The 19,791-nt window shown below is 46.2% G+C and overlaps 1 protein-coding gene across 3 annotated transcripts; it reads left to right on the forward strand.

The window, feature by feature from the left end:
- The first annotated feature begins 964 nt into the window (after positions 1-964).
- Positions 965-19,719, forward strand: OAS2 (2'-5'-oligoadenylate synthetase 2). Of its 3 annotated transcripts, XM_061168884.1 has the most exons (11): positions 965-1,221; positions 3,183-3,453; positions 5,265-5,443; positions 6,892-7,127; positions 7,576-7,717; positions 9,932-10,105; positions 12,844-13,126; positions 14,312-14,499; positions 15,534-15,772; positions 16,656-16,809; positions 17,721-19,719. In XM_061168884.1, exons 1-11 carry the CDS (start codon positions 1,045-1,047, stop codon positions 17,808-17,810), a joined length of 2,133 nt encoding a protein of 710 aa, XP_061024867.1. In that variant the 5' UTR covers positions 965-1,044; the 3' UTR covers positions 17,811-19,719. The 3 variants fall into 3 exon arrangements, 2 of the variants coding, with proteins under 2 accessions (XP_061024867.1, XP_061024868.1); XR_009697291.1 differs by lacking the exon at positions 17,721-19,719 and having other exon boundaries at positions 15,534-15,992; positions 16,656-16,719; XM_061168885.1 differs by lacking the exon at positions 17,721-19,719 and having other exon boundaries at positions 16,656-17,695.
- The last annotated feature ends 72 nt before the right edge of the window (positions 19,720-19,791 follow it).

The raw sequence follows: 19,791 nt of genomic DNA on the forward strand, positions 1-19,791 counted from the left end.
AGTTGACACAAAATTAATCATCACAACAGAGAAGGGGGTCTGCTTCTGTGCCACCTTGGAGATGTTTACCTTCTGTGTTACAGAGGAAGCCAGTGGGAGCTGCCTGGGAGTTTCATTTTCATGGTCCTGAACACAAGAGTTGCACATCTGTCTCCCCTCTGGCCTGTGTGCTCCTGGGCCTGTTTTCCTTCCTTGCTGGGTGGGGTAAGTGCCCGATGAAACCTGGCAGGTGTCCATGTGTGTGCTGAGGAACTGGGCACACAGACACAGACCTCTTGGGACCTGTGTTTGCTCAGTGGCAGAACTAAAACCCGAGTGGCTGAGCCCTTGCTTTGCTGTGTGTCCCTGAACAAGTCAGCGCCCTCTCTGGGTCTCTTTCTCCTCGCTGTTCTCATTAACTCTGAGTTCCCAGGCCATTGGGAACAGGGAGAAGGGGAAAGAGCCTCAAAAGATGACCTCTGGGAAAATAATCTAAAAAAAACTATATATAGATATAGATACAACTGAATCACTTTGCTGTATACCTGAAACTAACACAATATTGTAAATCAGCTATACTTCAATTAAAAAAAAAGAAAAAAGATGACCTTTGGCCCCCTATGAAGTTATTTGCTTAACAAACACTTTACAGCTCTACCCATGTGCCAGGTCCTGTTCTAAGCACTTTGCAAGTCTTTAATCCTTGCATTAAGCCTGTGAGACAGGTACCATTGTCATCCCCATTTTATAGATGGGGAAATCAAGGCACAAAAAGGACTGGCAATGTGCTCAAGGACACAGATCTCGCATGTATCAAGCCCTCATAGTCCAGCTCCAGAGGCTGCATTTTTAACCACAAGTATTCCTTGAGAGCAGCTGAAAGGCTGATCATCACAGCTTGGGGGAGGGCAAAACCCTGGACTGAGGCAGCCGGCTGGGACGGTTCTGTGAGTTTCCTTTTCCCCAGACATGAGTTTCGGTTTCAGTCTCCTGGCACAGGAGTTCCTCATTCTCTTCTGCCTCCAGCTCTGCCATTAGCTGTCATCTCAGCAGCCAGCCAGAGCAATGGGAAACTGGGAGTCCCATCTCTACGAACAGCCTGCCCAGAAACTGGGTGAGTTTATCCAGGACAACCTGAGGCCCTTTGAAGACTGTCAGAAACGGATCGACCAGACCGTGGACACCATCTGTGCAGTCCTGCAGGAAGCTGAGCACTTCCCCCTGGTGACCGGTGTGGCCAAAGTGAGTAGAAGGCTGGGGTCAGGGCTTCTGGGACCCAGAAGGCAGAGAAACTTGGTGCTGAGCACCTACTGTGTGCCGGGCCCTGGGCACACAAGACATCATCTCGTCTAGACCCACACTCGAGTGAGATGGTGGGATATGGTGTAGAGTTTAGGAGTACAGGTTGGGGAGCCGGTTCTACCCCTTACTACTGTGTGACCCAGGGCAGGTTGCTTAACCTCTCCGTGCCTCAGTGTCTGAATCTGTAAAATGGGAGAGAAATAATACTCATTGCAAAGTCTTATGAGGCTTAAGCACATAATGTTCTTGCACAGGGCTTGGTACAAAGTTAGAGCAGTAAATTAGCTGTGGTTACTTTTATTGTTTTTATCCTCCCCATTTTACGGAGGAGTAAACTGAGTCTACAAGACTTAAGTAAAACTACCCAAGGATGCTCTGTGTCTTCTCAACAGCAAGGGGTGGGGAGCTCTCATCAGTTAGAAATGTTTGGTGCTATGGGCACAAATCCCAGGGTTGAGGCTGAAGATTCTGGACCTTTGGGGAAGAAAGGGTGCTGGGAAGGGGCCAGGACCCTAGGGTGGGGAGGGGCTTATGGATGCCCACCGCAAACCCCATGCTCTCCACACCGGAATCCCACTTCTCTGGAGTCACAGTGCTTTCTGGCCTCTGCCCTTACACACACCCACTAGCCCTAGCAGTAAAGATACCTGGACACTTGGTATCTCCTGCCTTGGCCCAGATGAGGAAACTGAAGCGTGGAGAAGTTATTTAATAGTTGGCATCCAACCTGGGATTTTAAGCTCAGGTAATCTGTTTGGGAGCATGCACCCTTAACCACTGTACCATCGTATCTCTCAATATTGTTAACTTTTTTCTAATTAAAATATTAATAATACATACAAAAAGTGCACAGATCTAAGTGTACAGCCTGATGGATTGCCACAAACAACATACATGTGTAACCTACGCCCAGATCAAGCAATAAAATATTCCCAGCCCCGACCCAAGAGCCCCTGAACCCCCCATCCAGTCACTACCCCCAACCCCAGGCAACCACTCTCCTGACTTCTGACAGCATAGCATAGATTAGTTTTGCCTATTTTTAAACTTTGTATAGAGTGACCAACCATCCCAGTTTGCCCGGGACTGAAGGGTTTTCTGGGACATGGGCCTCTTGGTGCTAAAACTGAGCAAGTCCAGGGTAAACGAGACAGGTTGGTCACCCTGTATAAAAGAAATCATGTACTGTGTGGCTTTAGTGTGTGGGTTTTTTTGATCCATCTGTTGACGAAATTTATGTTGTTGTGTGCAGCTGTTGTTTATCATTTCATTGTTGTCATGTGTTCCCTGTATGAATACACCACATTTGTCCATTCTACTGCTGATGGCCATTCAAGTTGCCTCCAGTTTGGGGCTCGTAGGAAAAGTGCTGCTATGGGGCTTCCCTGGTGGTGCAGTGGTTGAGAATCCGCCTGCCAATGCAGGGGACACGGGTTCGAGCCCTGGTCCGGGAAGATCCCACATGCCGCGGAGCAACTAAGCCTGTGTGCCACAGCTACTGAGCCTGCGCTCTAGAGCCTGTGAGCCACAACTACTGAGCCCGCACGCCTAGAGCCTGTGCTCTGCAACAAGAGAAGCCACCGCAATGAGAAGCTGGTGCACCACAACGAAGAGTAGCCCCCGTTCGCCGCAACTAGAGAAAGCCCGCGCGCAACGAAGACCCAACACAGCCAAAAATAATAAATAAATAATACAATAAATAAATTTATTTGAAAAAAAAGTGCTGCTATGGGCATCCTGATTCAGTTCTTTGGGTGGACAAGTGAACATCTGCCACTCAGCTTTTAGACTATGTTGACATTTGGGGCTTTTGCTTGAAGTGAGAAATACTTCTGCCTTTCGGGGTGCCCTGCAACCCCAAAGGGTTCAGAGTCTCACATCCACTTCTCTGTTGCTGGCAGGGTGGCTCCTATGGCCGGAGAACAGTCTTGAGGGGCAACTCCGATGGTACCCTCGTCATCTTCATCAGTGGCCTTGAACAATTCCAGGATCAGAAGAAAAGCCAACATGACCTCCTCAGCAAAATCTGGGCACAGTTGAAACACTGTGAGCTCACAATGAAGCTGGCAGCCAAGATGGAGATCCAGAGCATCAATGGCAAGCTCACCATCCAGCTGTCCACAAAACAGCAGAGCATCACTTTTGAGATGCTGCCCGCCTTCAACGCTCTGGGTGAGCCCCACTGGGTGTGGGGGGGGGTGGAGGTTTGGGTCTGGAGGGGCTTGTCAAGAGAGCAAAGCCAAAAAAAGGGGTGGTAGATAGCCTGGCATCTGAATAAATACCACTGGTGCTTTCCAAAATGAGGGACCGTAGACTTTCCCTCCTTCCTTCCTTCCTTTCTTTCTCTCTCTTTCTTTCTTTCTCTCTCTCTTTCTCTTTCTCTCTCTCTTCCTTCCTTCCTTCCTTTCTTTCTTCCTTCCTTCCTTCCTTTCTTTCTTTCCTTTCTTTTCTCACTGTGTGGCATGCAGGATCTTAGTTCCCCTACCAGGGTTGGAACCTGCACCCCCTGCAGTGGAAGTGTGGAGTCTTAACCACTGGACCACCAGGAAAGTCCTGAGAGACCATTGACTTTCAAAAGAGGAGATTCCTCCTACCCTGAGCTTACTCTCTTCTGTAGAATTTCTCCCTTATCTCCTAGTTGACTTTGGAGGAAATGTTCTAGACTCTAGAGTAGAGCATCTCAAACTGTGACATGCACACAAATCACCTGAGAAACTTGTTAAAATGCAGGTTCTGATTCAGAAGATTGGGGTCCAGGATTCTATATTTCTAACCAGTGCCATGATATTGCTGCTGTTCTGTGGACTACATTGGAGGATTTAGACTAGAATAAATGTTGGTTAGAGGTAGAGGATGGGGCAAACGTCTGGGAAAAGTTCAGCTGGAGCAGGTATTTGGAATGTGCCTCTAATCAGGTCAACATCAAGGCAAAGATCTTCCATGGGCAACTGTTTGAATGGATAGATGGTTGGCTGGCTGGCTGGCTGGCTGGCTGGCTGGCTGGATGGTTGACTGGATAGATGGATGGATGGTTGATTGAATGGGTAAGACTAAGCATAGTCACAGCTTAGTCTCAAGCATAGGTACATATATTATCACAAACTTAAATACCAGAGCTGGAATTCAACCCCTCATTAAACAAGTGAGGAAGCAGAACGAAATGAATGTGTCCAGGGCCACACAGCCAGTTACTGACAGAACTAGAATAAAAGCCCAGGTCTTTTAAGCCCCAGGCCCAGTGCCTTCAAGGTGGACACAAACACACACACACACACACACACACACACCCTGACGACTTACATTCACAGAAAGGTGACCTAGTGCAGAGAAAAATGCACCAGTCTGCAAGGTAGGCAGCCTTGAATTCTCATCCTGGTCTTACTACTAACCTGCTTTTGCCAACTGTAAGATCAAGGCTAGAAACAGCTAACTTGCAGGACCTTTAGGATGATAAGGGTTGAGTATACGTGCCTGACTCAAAGGAAGGCTGGAGTCAAGGTGAAGAGACAGAGTGTGACTCAGAATTTCTAGGAAATCCTGTGTTCTGTCCTCTGGTTCAGAGCACGGAGGCTGGAGATTAGGCTAGAGCGCCCTCTGCTGGCTGCACTCCATCTCGCAAAGAATGATGTGAGAACGAGAAATCAGCTCTTCCTCACATGTAGTACAGAGAAGCTGCCACCAGATAGCGGCAGAGCTACACGTTCCAAACAGATAACATTTCCTAGACGGAAACAATAATGGTCGCTGTCTGAGAAAAGTAAACTACTGAGAAATCTTTAAATTACTTTCTTTACTAAATATTAGCCTAACTACATTTTATTATCTAGCAGGACAAGCCACCCCTCACCTTTTATGCAAATGCACCAGTCCTCTTACAGATGAAGCAGTGAACGTGTGCTACCAAACCACATCCAGCCTTCTTTGTGGGCTCACCGAGGCCAGGTTGCATGAAAACCAAAAGTTCTGTTTCTGTTTCACACCAGGCTTAAGTGAGAAGCCCAGCCTCTGCACCTATCGAGAGCTCAAAAGATCCTTGGATATGGTGAAAGCCAGCCCCGGTGAGTTCTCAATCTGCTTCACTGAACTCCAGGAGAAGTTTTTTAGCAACCATCCCAGCAAGCTGAAGGATTTGATCCTCTTGGTAAAGTACTGGTGTCAAAAGGTAAACTTCAAATTGCAGGTCTATTGCTATCATCCGTTTCCCTTTTACTGAGATAATTCACGTTGGGTAAAGTACAACAATGTTAAGAATACAGCTCAAGGGGGCTTCCCTGGTGGCGCAGTGGTTGAGAATCCGCCTGCCAATGCAGGGGACACGGGTTCGAGCCCTGGTCTGGGAAGATCCCACATGCCGCGGAGCGACTGGGCCCGTGAGCCACAACTACTGAGCCTGCGCGTCTGGAGCCTGTGCTCCGCAACAAGAGAGGCCGCGATAGTGAGAGGCCCGCGCACCGCGATGAATAGTGGCCCACACTTGCCACAACTAGAGAAAGCCCTCGCACAGAAGCGAAGACCCAACACAGCCAAAAATAAATTAATTAATAAATTAATTTTTAAAAAATGTGTACTTAAAAAAAAAAAATTAAAAAAAAAGAATACCTCTCAGGAATTTCCTGGTGGTCCAATGGTTAAGACGCTGCCCTTGCAGTGCAGAGGGTGCTGGTTCGAACCCTGGTGGGAGAACTAAGATCCCACATGCCGTGTGGGCAAAGAATTAAAAAAAAAGAATACAGCTCAATGTGTTTTTATAGCCTTTCAGGCAACACCCAGATCAAAATAGGGCACATTTCCTGCGCTCCAGCAGGATGCCCACTCCCAGACCATACTCCTCCCAAACAAACTACTATACTAACATCTGTTACCACAAATTAGTTTTGCTTGTTTTTAAACTTGATGTCAATGGAATCATACTGCATGTACTTCGTGTTTGCCATCTTTTGCTCAATATTATGCCTGAGAGGTTTGTCCGTGTTGTTGCAGGGAGTAGTGGTTCTTCATTGTTTTGTACTATTCCATTGCATTAATACACTGTACATGGAGGCATTCTACTGCTGAGGGACATATTATGAATTAGGTTACAGTGGATATTCCCCTACATGTCTTTTTGTGAATTTAAGCAGTCATTCCTCTTGGGTAAATATGCAGGAGTGAGACTGCTGTGCTATAAGGTATACCTTATATATGTGTGTGTGTATATATATAAACACACACACACACATATACCTCATATATATACACACATTGTACATATATACATTATATATACCTTGTCCGTGTATATATATGTATATGCGTATACATATACACATGGCATATATGAATAAATTTGTGGAATATATATATATATAACTTTAGTAAATACACCCAAATAGTTTTCCCAAATGGTTGTACCAAATCACACTCCTGTCAGCAGTGTATGACAATTTCAGGTGCTCCACATTCTTATCAACACTTGCTATTGTCAGTCCATCGAATTTTAGCCATGATATCATTTCAATCACTGACAGGGGACAGTGACTTCCTATAGACTTCTAGTTTCTTGATTTCAGACCCCCTGGCATGGGCGGAACTAGGTTCCAAATTATCTGCTACACTTTTCTCCTTCCACAGTGCCAGGAAAAGCTGAAGGATTCATCCCTGCTGCCCCTGTATGCGCTGGAGCTGCTTACGGTCTATGCCTGGGAACAGGGGTGTGGAGCAGAAGACTTTGATATAGCTGAAGGTATCAGGACTGTTCTGGAGCTTATCAGCAAGCAGGAGCAGCTGTGTGTCTATTGGACAGTCAACTACAACTTTGAGGATGAGACCGTCCGCAACATCCTGCTGGGCCACCTCCGATCCCCAAGGTACCAAGCTTTATCTACATGCCAGGCTGTGCCCCCTTAGAATGAGGGTGCATCCCTGTCTTTCCCGGCCAAGCATGCACCAAAAGAATGCCAGCAGCAGTGGGTAGGGAGGCAAAGAGAGGTCTGTCTGAAAGAGGGATGCTTCGATGCTTTTCACATTCTAAACCATTGTCACATTTTGTCCCCAATGCAAACACTTCCCCTCATAGAAGGAAGGGGCAAAGAGAGGAGGGGTCAGCAGAAAGAGGAGATCATTTTATTAGGTTATGAATGGAACATGTCTGTAAGGCAGAGAACACAGGACCAGAGAGGCTAGACATCTTAGAGCACTTCAGCAATTGGGAGGAACTGCAGGAGGTAAAATCCAGGTTTCCAGATGCCCAGTCCAGGCCTCTTTCCCCCAAGTTGATTTCTTCTCCCAACTGATTTTTTTAAATCAAATTCATAGGCCGGTAATCTTGGATCCAACTGACCCAACCAGTAATGTGAGCAAAGATAACACCTGCTGGCAGCTGCTAAAACAAGAAGCTCAAACCTGGTTATCTTCTCTCAGGCTGAACGAGTCACCTGGACTGTCCTGGAATGTTCTGGTGAGAGGGCTTTCCAATATAGCTCATGTCCTGCTGCAGGCAGGGCCCTCCCGATACTCAGACTGCAGTCTTATCCAAGATCACCGTGAGCTGGTTTCCCAGAGGTGCCATGACAAAGCACCATGCACCAGTGGCTTAAAGCAAAAGAAATTTACTCTTTCACAGTTTTGGGGGCTAGAAATCCAAGATCAAGATGTTGACCGGGCCATGCTCCTTCTGAAGGCTCTAGGGAAAAGTCCTTCCTCACCTCTTCCAGCTTCTGGTGGTCGTTAGCAGTCCGTGGCTTGTGGCAGCAACACTCCAATCTCTGCGTCTGTTGTCACATGGCCTTCTCTTGTGTGTCTTCACAATGTCCTCCCTCCAGGCACGTCTGTCTCTGTGTCTCTCTCCTCTTCTTATAAGGACACCAGTCGTACCAGATTAGGGCCCACAGTAATGACCTCGTCTTAACTTGATTACCTGTTTGCAAAGACCCTATTTCCATATAAGGTCACATTCATAGGGCCTAGAGGTTGGGACTTCAACATATCTTTTAGGGGGACACATTTCAGTCTATAACACACCATTAGGGACCTCCCCTTCCATTAAAATGATAGTAAAGTGCAAAATTGAACAAAGAGAAAAGGCGGGCACCTGCAGATGAGAGATTTCAATTCGTTTCTGCAAGAGTGAAAGCAGGTGAGAAGGTGGTGACAGATGAAATGGAGCAGAGCCCAAGAGACGTGGGTGGCAGTCACCCCTGCGGATGCTGGGACAACCTCTGAGCTCTACCGAAGCAGGCGTTGGGGGCGAGAGCGAGAAACGAGGCTGCAAATGGAAGAACAAATGAAGGGCCAGATGCATTGGTTTTTCCCCTCCCATCCCCCAAAGGAGAAGCACATCTATCAATACAAATTTGATCATATCCGCAAAGTCCCATTTTCCATATAGGGTAACATAGTCATAGAGCAGGACGTGGATTTTGTGTGTGGGGAGGGGGGATATCACTATTCTCCCTCCCACTAGCAAGAAGTAAACTGCCTCTGCAGACTGAGGCCTGACCAGAGCATGCAGAACAGGGAAGAGAAGATGCTCAGGTGAGGTGTCATGACCTGTGGTCCATGGAGCACATCCCATCTGATGTTTTCTACTGAAGAGGAGAGAACTTCACTTTTATGCAGGTGTCAGACCCCATTTAGACATCAGAATATGGTTTCCTTCCAGAAGTGACCACAGGTACAAGGGAGTGAACAGGTCCCACCCTCCACGGTCCCATTGGATTAGAGAACAGGTAACTGTCCCTTCAGACTGAACACACAGCCCCTCTGACTCCAGGACAGCCCTCTCTTCAACACACTTAGAGGGAACAGCATCCCCTGGTGTGGAGGGTTGAATAGTGTCCCGCAAAATTCATGTCCACCCGGATCCTCAGAATGTGACCTTCTTTGGAAGTAGGGTCTTTGCAGGTATTACCCGTTAAGAGGTCATCCTGGATCAGCGTGGACCCTGAAACCAATGACTGGTGCCCTTATAAGAAGATACACAGGGACACAGACACAGAAGGGAGAAAGCCACGTGACAACAGAGGCAGGGGTCAACGTGATGCAGCCACAAGACAAGGAAGGCCGTGGACTTCCAGAAGCTGGAAGACACAAGGAAGGATTTCCCCTAGAGCCTTTGGAGGGAGCATGGCCCTGCCTACACTTTTATTGCAGACGTCTAGAACCGTGATTTGTTACGGCAGTGCGGGGAAACCAATCCACCTGGGCACAGGGTGTTTAACAGAGGCTGATAGAACCTTGAAAAAGGAATGAGTGTGATCATCAGAAGTCAAAAATACCTATAATAAATGGGAAAATAAGGAAGGAACAGAGCAGTCGAAGAAGCCAAGAGGTGCTGGCCATTTGTGGACGATCCCAGAACAGAAAGCGGAAACTAGACAGTAATTTGGAGCCAGGTCTTCACAGACCTGTTGGGAGAAGGATCCAGATCCCTTCCAGAGGGTAAGAGGAGCAACTAGGAGAGGTTCTGTTTCTGGGGGATCTTGGGTACCACCCGAAACGCTCAGGTATGCTCTTGGGATATGTCATTGCAAGAACTCAGGATGACAAAGGTACCAGCAGGAGAGTTGGGAGCAGGAGGGAGAGATCAGGGGGGCCGAGCAGGCAGGGGAGGAAGCGGGGGTGGGGGACAGGCGGCTGGCAGGCGGCATCTCACAGCGGGCTCCTTCCACAGCCTGCACCGCTCTACGTGACCCCAGGCCATCTTCTAGATAAGTTCATCAAGGACTGTCTCCAGCCCAACAGGACTTTCCTAGATCAGATCAAGAAAGCTGTTGATGTCATCTGTAAGTTCCTTAAAGAAAATTGCTTTCGACATTCAACTACAAAGTGTCAGAAGATTGTCAAGGTGAGCAATGGCCTTTCTCTTTGTTATTGGCGGGGACTAAGCCGTTCCTGTAACTCTGCAATGCTCGTGACCACTGGAAATGTGAGGACAAAGGATGAGGGAGGGAAGCTGGGGAGATGGGCAGCTAGGACCCTGGTTTTCAGTGGAGGGTGCTGATGCACTGCTTACGTCATTCACAATAGACTTTTGGGGGGTGCACATTGTGCGGCTTGCGGCATCCTAGTTCCCCGACCTGGTTATCTTCAGGGATTGAGCCCGGCCCACGGCAGTGAAAGTGCCAAGTTCTAATCACTGGACTGCCAGGGAAGTCCCATTCACAATAGACTTCTGATTCTGTGTTAACCTCCGAGAGCTGCTGGCAACGCTTGCTGGTGCTTGGCTTGTAGTGCATCACTCCAATCTCTGCCTCCCTCTCCCCGTCACCTTCTGCTCTGGGTCTTTCTTCTCTTCCCTTCTAAGAACACTTGTCATTGGATTTAGGGCCCGCAGATCCCTAACTTAATTACATCTATAAAGACCCTTTTTCCAAATAACATCACATTCACACATGTTGCCAGCAGACATCTCTTTTGGGGGGGCCACCATTCAAGCCACAGCAGATTCTAAGCTCCATGTGTATTAAAACAAAAAGTGACAGTCTTCCTGGTTTCAATTCATCCCATCAACTGAGCTAGAGATTCAGCAGATGGGGCCATTCTTGTCCAAGACTCCAAGGTCACGCGCTGACACACTTGCCTCCATCTGTTGGCCACCAACCAGATAACTGTGTGTCCAGGGTCACAAGAAGGGAGGGAGAAAAGTGCTGACCTGTGAGCAAAAACATTTGCCGTGATGCAAAAAACAGATCTGTGTGCATGCTGCCCTGGGACGGATCTGGGGACCAGTACCGACGTCCCATGCGCCATGAGTAAAATGTCTCACGAGGTTAATTTGAGGGAAAACAAGACTGGCTGTGTTCATGGTCAGTGAACCATTGTTGAAGCACTCATTTTGTCCTCTCCTTCCCCAGCCTCTCATTAACATGATAGTAAATAGATAAGAAACGTTAATGACACATCAAAGAAGAAAATAGGAAGAGAGCCTTTGGCCGATAAGAAGTTGCTTTCTATCTTCCTGAAGTTGGTTGCAAGAAAGAGTTGTCTGCTGAGGTGATGGAGGAGGTGCCACCTGGAGAATGTAGGGAGGGGGCTGTGGCCCGGGAGACCAGCTGCATGAATGAAGTGGCATGGACCAGGGATCAATTGAGCATCTGTGTACAGGAAGCTCCACTCCCTCCCCTCGCCTCCTAGGCCAAGTAGCCAGGCATTCACTACCCATGGGTAAAATAAACATTGCCTTTGCAGAAATCAAATGAGCTTTCTGGGGAAAACCAGGAAAACATACATGAGGGTTGATGCTCAGAGCAAATCCCACCAAAGTTGTGGCATTGAGAGAGCTCCGTGCGAAGCTGGCTTTTCCCCGACTCACTCTCAAAGAAGCCCATCAGCTAAGGAGCTGTGCCTTCAGGGAGAACTTCACAAAATAGACAGAATGAACCTGTGTGCCTGCCTAAGCTGCCTCGTGCATAGCTTGGCAAGCCAGGGCCAGCGAGCTAAGAGTGGTTTTACATTTTTACATAGTTGAAGAAGAAGGAGAAGAAGGGAGAGGAGGAAGAGGAAGAGGAAAAGGAGGAGGATGGGGAGGAGAAAAGTGAGGAGGGGGAAGTAGAAACTTATGTGGCAGAGACACACGTGGCCCACAAAGCCTAAAATATGTATCATCTAATGCTTTACAGAAAGTTTGCCGACCCCTGCATCTAAATGATGAATATTCATCCAATGGTCCCCAGATTGCAGGAGGGAAGAGATGGTGTCAGGCTTGCCTTTAGTTTGATTTATTTCAGGTCACAGGAATTCAAATAAAGCTACATACTCTTTTTTGTTTGTTTGTCCAGTATACTGTAAATGGACATCTTGAGGACTATATTTCATAAGATCAAGTATGCAAAGGGATCTATATAATGTCTAACAGAGCACATTCAACTGATATTAATACAGTGCCTTGTGTTTAAAATTTGCTCATTGCATATTGATTCATTCGAATTTTGTTTTATCTAGGGGGAAAATTTTAGATTTTCACTATTAGTTGAGGATTTTTTTTCTCACTATGGTCTCTTTTTAAAATTTATTTATGTTTTTTGAAGTATAGTTGCTGTACAATATTATGTGTTACAGGTGTACAGTATAGTGATTCACAATTTTTAAAGGTTATACTCCATTTATAGTTATTATAAAATATTGGCTATATACCCCATGTTGTACAATATAACCTTGTAGCTTATTTTATTGCTAATAGTTTATATCTCTTACGTCCCCACCCCTGTAGTGCCCCTCCCCACTTCCCTCTCCTCACTGTAACCACTAGTTTTTTCTCCATGTCTGTGAGTCTGTAAAGCTACGTAGTCTTTACCAGAAATCTTTAGGAAGTTGACTTGAGAAGCAGGTCATTTATAACTAGCCCATCCATTGTTTGTGGGCAAATTCACACATCAAACGGCATGAGATGAGCCACCTTTGGAACCAGATGATTCTGTTTGTTTGGAAAATGAAACACTCTGCTTTGGAATCAGCCCTAACTGGAGACTCGAACTTGGCACTGCACCTGGCAACCTCATTAATTAGCCCAACGGGCGCCAGCCCATGGAGGTGAGGGCTCAAGCGCTAGAAAATGCTGTATCTCGATTTGCCTTTCTTCCCTAGGGGGGGTCAACTGCCAAAGGCACGGCTCTGAAGAGTGGCTCCGATGCCGACCTTGTTGTGTTCGTGGACTCGCTGAAAAGCTACACCTCCCAAAAAAGCGAGAGATGCAACATCATCAAGGAAATCCACAAGCAGCTGGAAGCCTGTCAGCAGGAGAAGGATTTTGAAGTGAAGTTTGAGATTTCAAAATGGAAGGCTCCCCGGGTGCTGAGCTTCACTCTGAAATCCAAAGTCCTCAACGAAAGTGTTGACTTTGATGTGCTGCCTGCATTTAATGCCCTAGGTAAGACTCCTAAGATTTGAGCTTCTGGAAGAGGAAGAGGGATTCTGGTGTGATGGGGGGAGGGGGGAGGGAAAGTCACGTGACTTACTAATCGGACCTGGTCCAGTGCCCCAACAGATGGCATTCATAATGACAGCAATACCTTACACCTGTATACATTTTCATTCTCTTTTATTTTATCCCTACGATGGCCAGAACCCACATCTTATAGTCCCATGGTGTCATTCACAACATCTGTCAAAGGATGGGGTACACAGGAATTCAGTACACATTTATAGATAAAATGCCTCAAGTATTAGGGAAGGAAATGAAAAAACAGACTGTGGGAGAAATTCTGAGGCAAAGACAGGAAATCTGGGTGTTCGCCTTCAATCTTAGGCAAAAACTCCTTTAGAAATTCAATTCGTGAGTGACAGATACACAATGGTGTATTAAAAGAAACCAAGGCTATTTCAGGCATTTTCCAAATCAAAATCAAGAAGACTCTGGTACCTTCCCTCTGAATGGTTCTTAGGGTCTTTAGAGAGGAAATGACAGTATATAGGTAGGGGGTCAGCTAACTTTTTTAATAAAAGGCAAGAGAGCAAATATTTTCAGCTTTAAGGACCATAAGGTATCTGTCACAACTGCTCAACTCTACCTTTGTAGCTTGAAAACAGCCATAGACAATACATTAATAAGTGGGCGTGACTGTGTTCTGATAAAACTTTATTTACAAAAACAAGCAGGTGGCCAGATTTAGTCTGGGGGCCACAGTTTGCAAACTTCAGATCAGCACTGTCCAGAAGGCCTTTCTGGGATAACGAAAATGTCCTATATCTGTGTTCTGTATCTATTGAGAGCTTGAAATGTTGCTAGTACGAGTAAGGAACTAAATTTTTCGTTTGATTTTCCTTTAATGAGTTTGAATGCAAATAGCCACCTTGGCTGATGGCTACCCTATTGGACAGTGCAGGTCTAGATAACACTTTAATAATAAATACCACCTATACTCATATAAACCATGTAATTTTTAATATCTCATTACTCTAGAGATGACCCGATATCTTAGACATCAGTAATTCACATACACTAATAGAGTTCAAAATAATTTCCCAGAATTAAATTATAGTTGTCAACAGTGTTTTGAAATCTGTTACTTTCTATACAGATTAAAGCATAATGTAAATTTCTTCCCCATGTTAGGTGCACTGAAGTCTGGCTCTACACCCAGCCCCAGGATCTATGCTGACCTCATCCATTTGCATAAATCCTCAGATGCCCTGGGGGGAGAATTTTCTACCTGTTTCACGGAGCTACAGCGCAATTTCGTTTGCTCCCGGCCCACCAAACTGAAGGATTTAATTCGCCTGGTGAAGCACTGGTACAAATGGGTATGACAGCTCTTGTCCTGGCCATCTGGTATTATTTTTATCAGTACTCTGTGACCATGAAACCAGCACTTACCAGGTGCTCACAGTCTCCCATGCTGGGGGCTGGACCACATTACAGAATCTTCCCACTCCTAACCCCGAGTATCTTTGTGGGGTTCCCATCACTAACCCCATTGAGATGGGTCAGATGTAAGCATCTCCTACCGACAAAGCTGCTACACATGGTTTATTTTGCTTTTGCTCTGACACCCAAAGAATTCTGCAGGAATCCAAGTTATCGTGCCTCCAAAGGGCAGCTGAAGTTGGGATTTTCATGCCTACAAGTCACCAGCATGGCTTATCTGCTGCTGGGTGTCCATAATTAATAGACACAGATGCTACCTCTTGGAAGGCAGGTTGAAGCAACAGGCAGCACCAGGGGCTGCATTTTCTGCATTTTACTGGTTCGCCTCCCTTCACTTCCATCAGTCTTGCTCACAGGGTAGTTTCTGAGTATTTTCATGACAGCAGACACCCAGCACAATAGCAGCTCTTTCAGGAGATGTCTCCTTTCTGTGTCCAGCTTCCTGAAACCCGAGGAGACTGAACCCTGTGGTTTCCACCTCTACACCCAGCCCCAGGGCGCTCAGAGTGCTCAGGGCTACAGGGTGACCTTGAGCAAGTCACTTCACTTCCCCATGACTTCATCATGGCGACCTCTGCGCCCTGTGTAGGGATGTTGGGGGATCAGGAATGAATGACGTAGGTGGAATGTCTGGCCCCATAATTAGCACACAGTGGGTCTTTAGTAAATGGTACTATGTTATAACTCCAGGAAGTCACATAAAGCCAAAGCACAACAAAGAAGCCTGCGTGGGCTGCCTTTAAGCTGCAAAGTTACCCTTCCCAGACCAGTCCCAGCACTGCGTCTCAAGACTTGGGTGCCCTACTGCGGCCCCAGCAGTCCTTCATGTGCACCCTCTACGGCTCTTGCTACGCTCATTTCACCTTCCTGCTTTAACCAGTATCGTCTGATGTTTCCACTCTTCCCTCAGTGTGGAAGCAAACTGAAACAAAAGGGGTCTCTGCCCCCCAAATATGCCTTGGAGCTGCTCACCATCTATGCCTGGGAGCAGGGGAGCGGGGCGCAGGATTTTGACACGGCTGAAGGTTTCCGGACGGTCCTGGAGTTGGTCACAAAATATAAGCATCTCTGTGTCTTCTGGTTGGTCAACTACAACTTTGATGATGAGACTGTGAGGAACTTCCTCCTGACCCAGATCCAGAGAACCAGGTGCCTCAAACCTCAGCCCCCTCCATTTCTTAACCTGATTCCCTCCAATGCTATTTTGGTGACCTGAATTCGCCTCCCACGGGGTCCTGATCCATTATTCCTCATATGAAAGTGAGAAGGGAATGTGCTGACCGTCAGAACCACCCACAGTCTCCAGGGGTAAAATCCCAGGGAGGCAGGAGAAATGTCATCCAGGAGGAATAAAGAAGGAAGGACCAAGGTACCAGGTCCCTGAGTTGCTTTCATCTTTCTAGGTCAGAAGGAAAAGCATGGATTCATTAGCAGGTCTAAAAGGTGTGGAAGTTGGAAGTGTGTTCCTGAGAAATAATGCTATTATTCGCTGCCGGTGTATCCTGCAGGCTGTTTATTAGATCAGGTTTTATCTCCCCTTTCCAACCTCCATCCCACAAAACCTTTATCCTTCAAGGATAGGAAGGAATCTTAGTGTATCCACTCAGCACCAGCAGCAGGGAACCAAAACAGTAGAAGCAAAAGAAAAGAGAAGAGAGAAAAGAAAGAAACATTGAGAAAGAATAGAGGAGAAAAAAAAAAAAAGACAACAAGATACCCTGGCTTGCCTACCATGGGTGTGACCTACTTGACAGTAGAGTTGATTAAATGATACATTATATTTCAGTTGCCCTAGCATGGAGAGATGTTTATAGAATGCCTTCATGTGTATAATAATGAACAGCTTTCAAAACTTTTCTGACAAATATGATGTAATTCTAGGAAATCACTTTGAACTGTATTGGTACATTTGAATTACGGACATCTAAGCTAGAAAGACATTGTTTTATTACGAAGAGTAGAATGGGCCCCCAATTCTGAGGCCACTGGTTCTAAAAAGCATGCCTCTAATGACTTCTAATCTCTCGTTTAGGCCTGTGATCTTGGACCCAGCCGATCCTACTGGCGACGTGGGTGGAGGGGACCATTGGTGTTGGCATCTTCTAGCAGAAGAAGCTACTAAATGGTTGTCATCTCTCTGTTTCAAAGATGGGTCGGGTTGTCCCATACAATCGTGGAAAGTGCCAGTAAGAATCATCTAAAGGAAGTGTCATCTGGAGATTACCCTGGGACAGGCTTAAATAAAGAGCTTCCCTGCTGTAGCAACTTGGGATTCACTCAGCCACAAATAACAGATAGCCCAACTCAGGAGCTTAAACGATTGGGTTTTTTTCTTCCCATAACAAGAAATCCTAAGGCAGGCAATCTAGGACTCACACAACAGCTCCGTTGGACTTTCCCCAGGAGCAGATAATCTCTACCGTGGCACTTGGTATTCGGGGCTGGATAGTTCTTCATGGTAGGGGCTGTCTTGGGTAGTGTAAGATGTTGGGCCGCATCCCTGGTCTCTACCCACCAGATGCAGTAGCACCACCCCCGAGTGCAACAACCAAAAATGCCTCCAGACATGACCAAGGGTCCCCTGGGGCACGCTCATCCCCAGCTCTTCCTGGCTCCACCCTCTTTAGTCGTTCGTTTGAGTCTAAATGGCACTGAGAGTGGCTATTGCACCTCCAGGTGGCGGGTTCACGGTCAGGTTGGAGGAACAGAAAGGGGGAGGATACCCACCCAGGGTGTCTTATTAGAAGCCTCATCCAGCAAACTCTCTTACATTTCAAGTTGCAGCTACCTGTAACTTAAAAGTGGCTCCAAAAAGGGGGGTGAAGACAGCTGTGGATGGGAGTTGGGTCAGCCAGCCAAGAGTGCCTGCCACCCCTGTCCAAAGCTCCACCGCCACCCAAGATACCTGCCACCAGGTATACTTGGTTCCCCGGTCAGGTTCTCTGTCAACAAGTACCCAAAATTGTCCCTGGTAATAGTCACCTTCTCAGATACACTTCCTTCTTTCTTTTTGTTTTTTTTTTCCTGTCTCTTTTAACCAATGGTTCTAACTGCTTGGATATGTATTATTCTTGCACATATATTTCTTTCTTTCTAGACAATGCAGTCACCAGGAAGTTGCGGAGCAGGGATACATTCTATTGTCAGTGAGATGCACTTACTCAGAAGGTGTAGATTCCTGGAATAATAATGCTGGAAGAAACGTCTAGAGACCATCAGGCAATTGCTTTTTTTTTTTTTTATGGTTAATAAACTACAAAATTTACAAACCCAAGCCTGAATGAACGGTATTACTGTACTCCTTCATATTATCATTATTGGTATAACATATTAGCCATGATTGATAGCAAAAATCATTGTACATAATAAATATTGTGCTTTATTTAGAAAGATGACTTATAAGCAATGCTGTAGGCCTGCTAGATAGGGCTTTGATTTTCTAATAATACTATTAAGTTATCTAATCTATTCAAAGTAGCTTGACCTGATGGCCACAATCTATGTTTTTCAGATGACTGGTATGATTATAAGGCACGAGGCTTATAATCATATAATTTGGCTTATGACTAAGGCACGAGGCTCTTTTCTAGGAAAAGTTATTATCATCGTCAGTGGGTCAGCCCACAAAGTTTATTTGTCCTCTCAAACACTGTCTGAAGCACGGCGCCCCCTCTGCCCCCTCTGTTTGGCAGAAGAGGAGAGCGGAAATCCCACCGTGTGCTTTATACCGTGACTGGCTGCATTCAGGCCCCTTGGGGAGGCGGTTCTGAGGAGGTAGTCTCCGGTCCTCTTCTTTCTCTGTAATCTCACCTGAACAACTTAATGCACATCCATGGCCTCCCCCACCCCCGGCAGGCAATTGCTTTTAAAGAATCGGTTCACTGTGTGAAAGAGTAGCTCATTCTTCCCTTGACGGTCCCCACGACTTCTTCCCTCGCTTCTTCAACTCCTCTTGAAATCAAGACCTCCACGTCCTTCGTAAAGTCTCACCTCGCCTTGCTGAAGTCTTGTTCCGTGTGTGACCTCCGTTATTAAAAACATTTGCTCTCGTCCAGGTTTATGTGCACTGTACTTGTCAACCATTCTGTATTTTCCCAATTACTAACTCCTTCCTTTTCCTTCAAGTCTTAGAAGAGGGCTCTTTTCCCAAAGTGAAGCCCTTTACCTGCCCCTTTGTTCCCGTAATTCCGTGATCTTGCTTTCATACTCCTCCACCCCGCCCACCACCTGTCTCTTTTCCACTGTACCCAAAACCGTGTCTGCCCCTGCCGAATAGAGGTCTCTGAAACCAGTAATGAGCTGGCCTCTTCTTACACCTGCAAACTCTCCAAAGGCTTGGATTATAACTGTTGAGTTAGATAGATAGATAGATAGATAGATATCAGCAGTTGTTTTATATATATATAAAATATTATACATGTATATATATATAACTGTTGTCATTTCCTTCTGAGCCTACCTTTTCTCCCCCATCCATGAGTATCTTCTTGCCAAATCTAAAGGCTTTATCCTCTGGCTTTAGCTTCCAAGATACTTGAAGATCTAAGTGCTTTGACCTCATATATCCACTTAATGTTTCATTACTGCCACATATACCAACTTGCTTGTCATATAAGAAAGAATAGGTCTGGTCTTCTCCCCAGTTCCAAGCTTCAAAAAACCCTTGGAATTTCCTGATAGGGTGTATTTTGTATTCATAAGGAGCCTCTTCCAACCCTCCCTGAGTTATGCTAACGAAGTGTGTGTCCTTAGATAGTTTTGAAGGATGGGTTGGCCATGCCAGAAATGCCAAGTGTGTGATGAGAGGGTTGAAACTTTCAGCCCCACCCCCTCCCCCAACCTTCCAAGAGAACAGGAGGGCTGGAGATTGAATCCAAGCCCATGGCTAGTGATTTAATCAATCGTGCCTTTGTAATGAAACCCTAATAAAAACTCTGGACAACAAGGTTTCCTGGTTGTTGAGCATATGGATGTATCACGAAGATAACACATCCTGACTCCAAGTGGATGGGAGCTTTTGTGCTCACGAGCCTTCCAGCCCTCACCCCCTATGTATCTCTTCATCTGGCTGTTCATTTGTATCCTTTATAATAAAATGGTGATTGTAAGTATAGCACTTTCCTGAATTCTGTGAGTCATTCTAATGAATTATTGAACCTGAGGGGGCG

This window comes from Eubalaena glacialis, chromosome 15 (genome assembly GCF_028564815.1).
Source record: "Eubalaena glacialis isolate mEubGla1 chromosome 15, mEubGla1.1.hap2.+ XY, whole genome shotgun sequence".
Taxonomy (NCBI): domain Eukaryota; kingdom Metazoa; phylum Chordata; class Mammalia; order Artiodactyla; family Balaenidae; genus Eubalaena; species Eubalaena glacialis.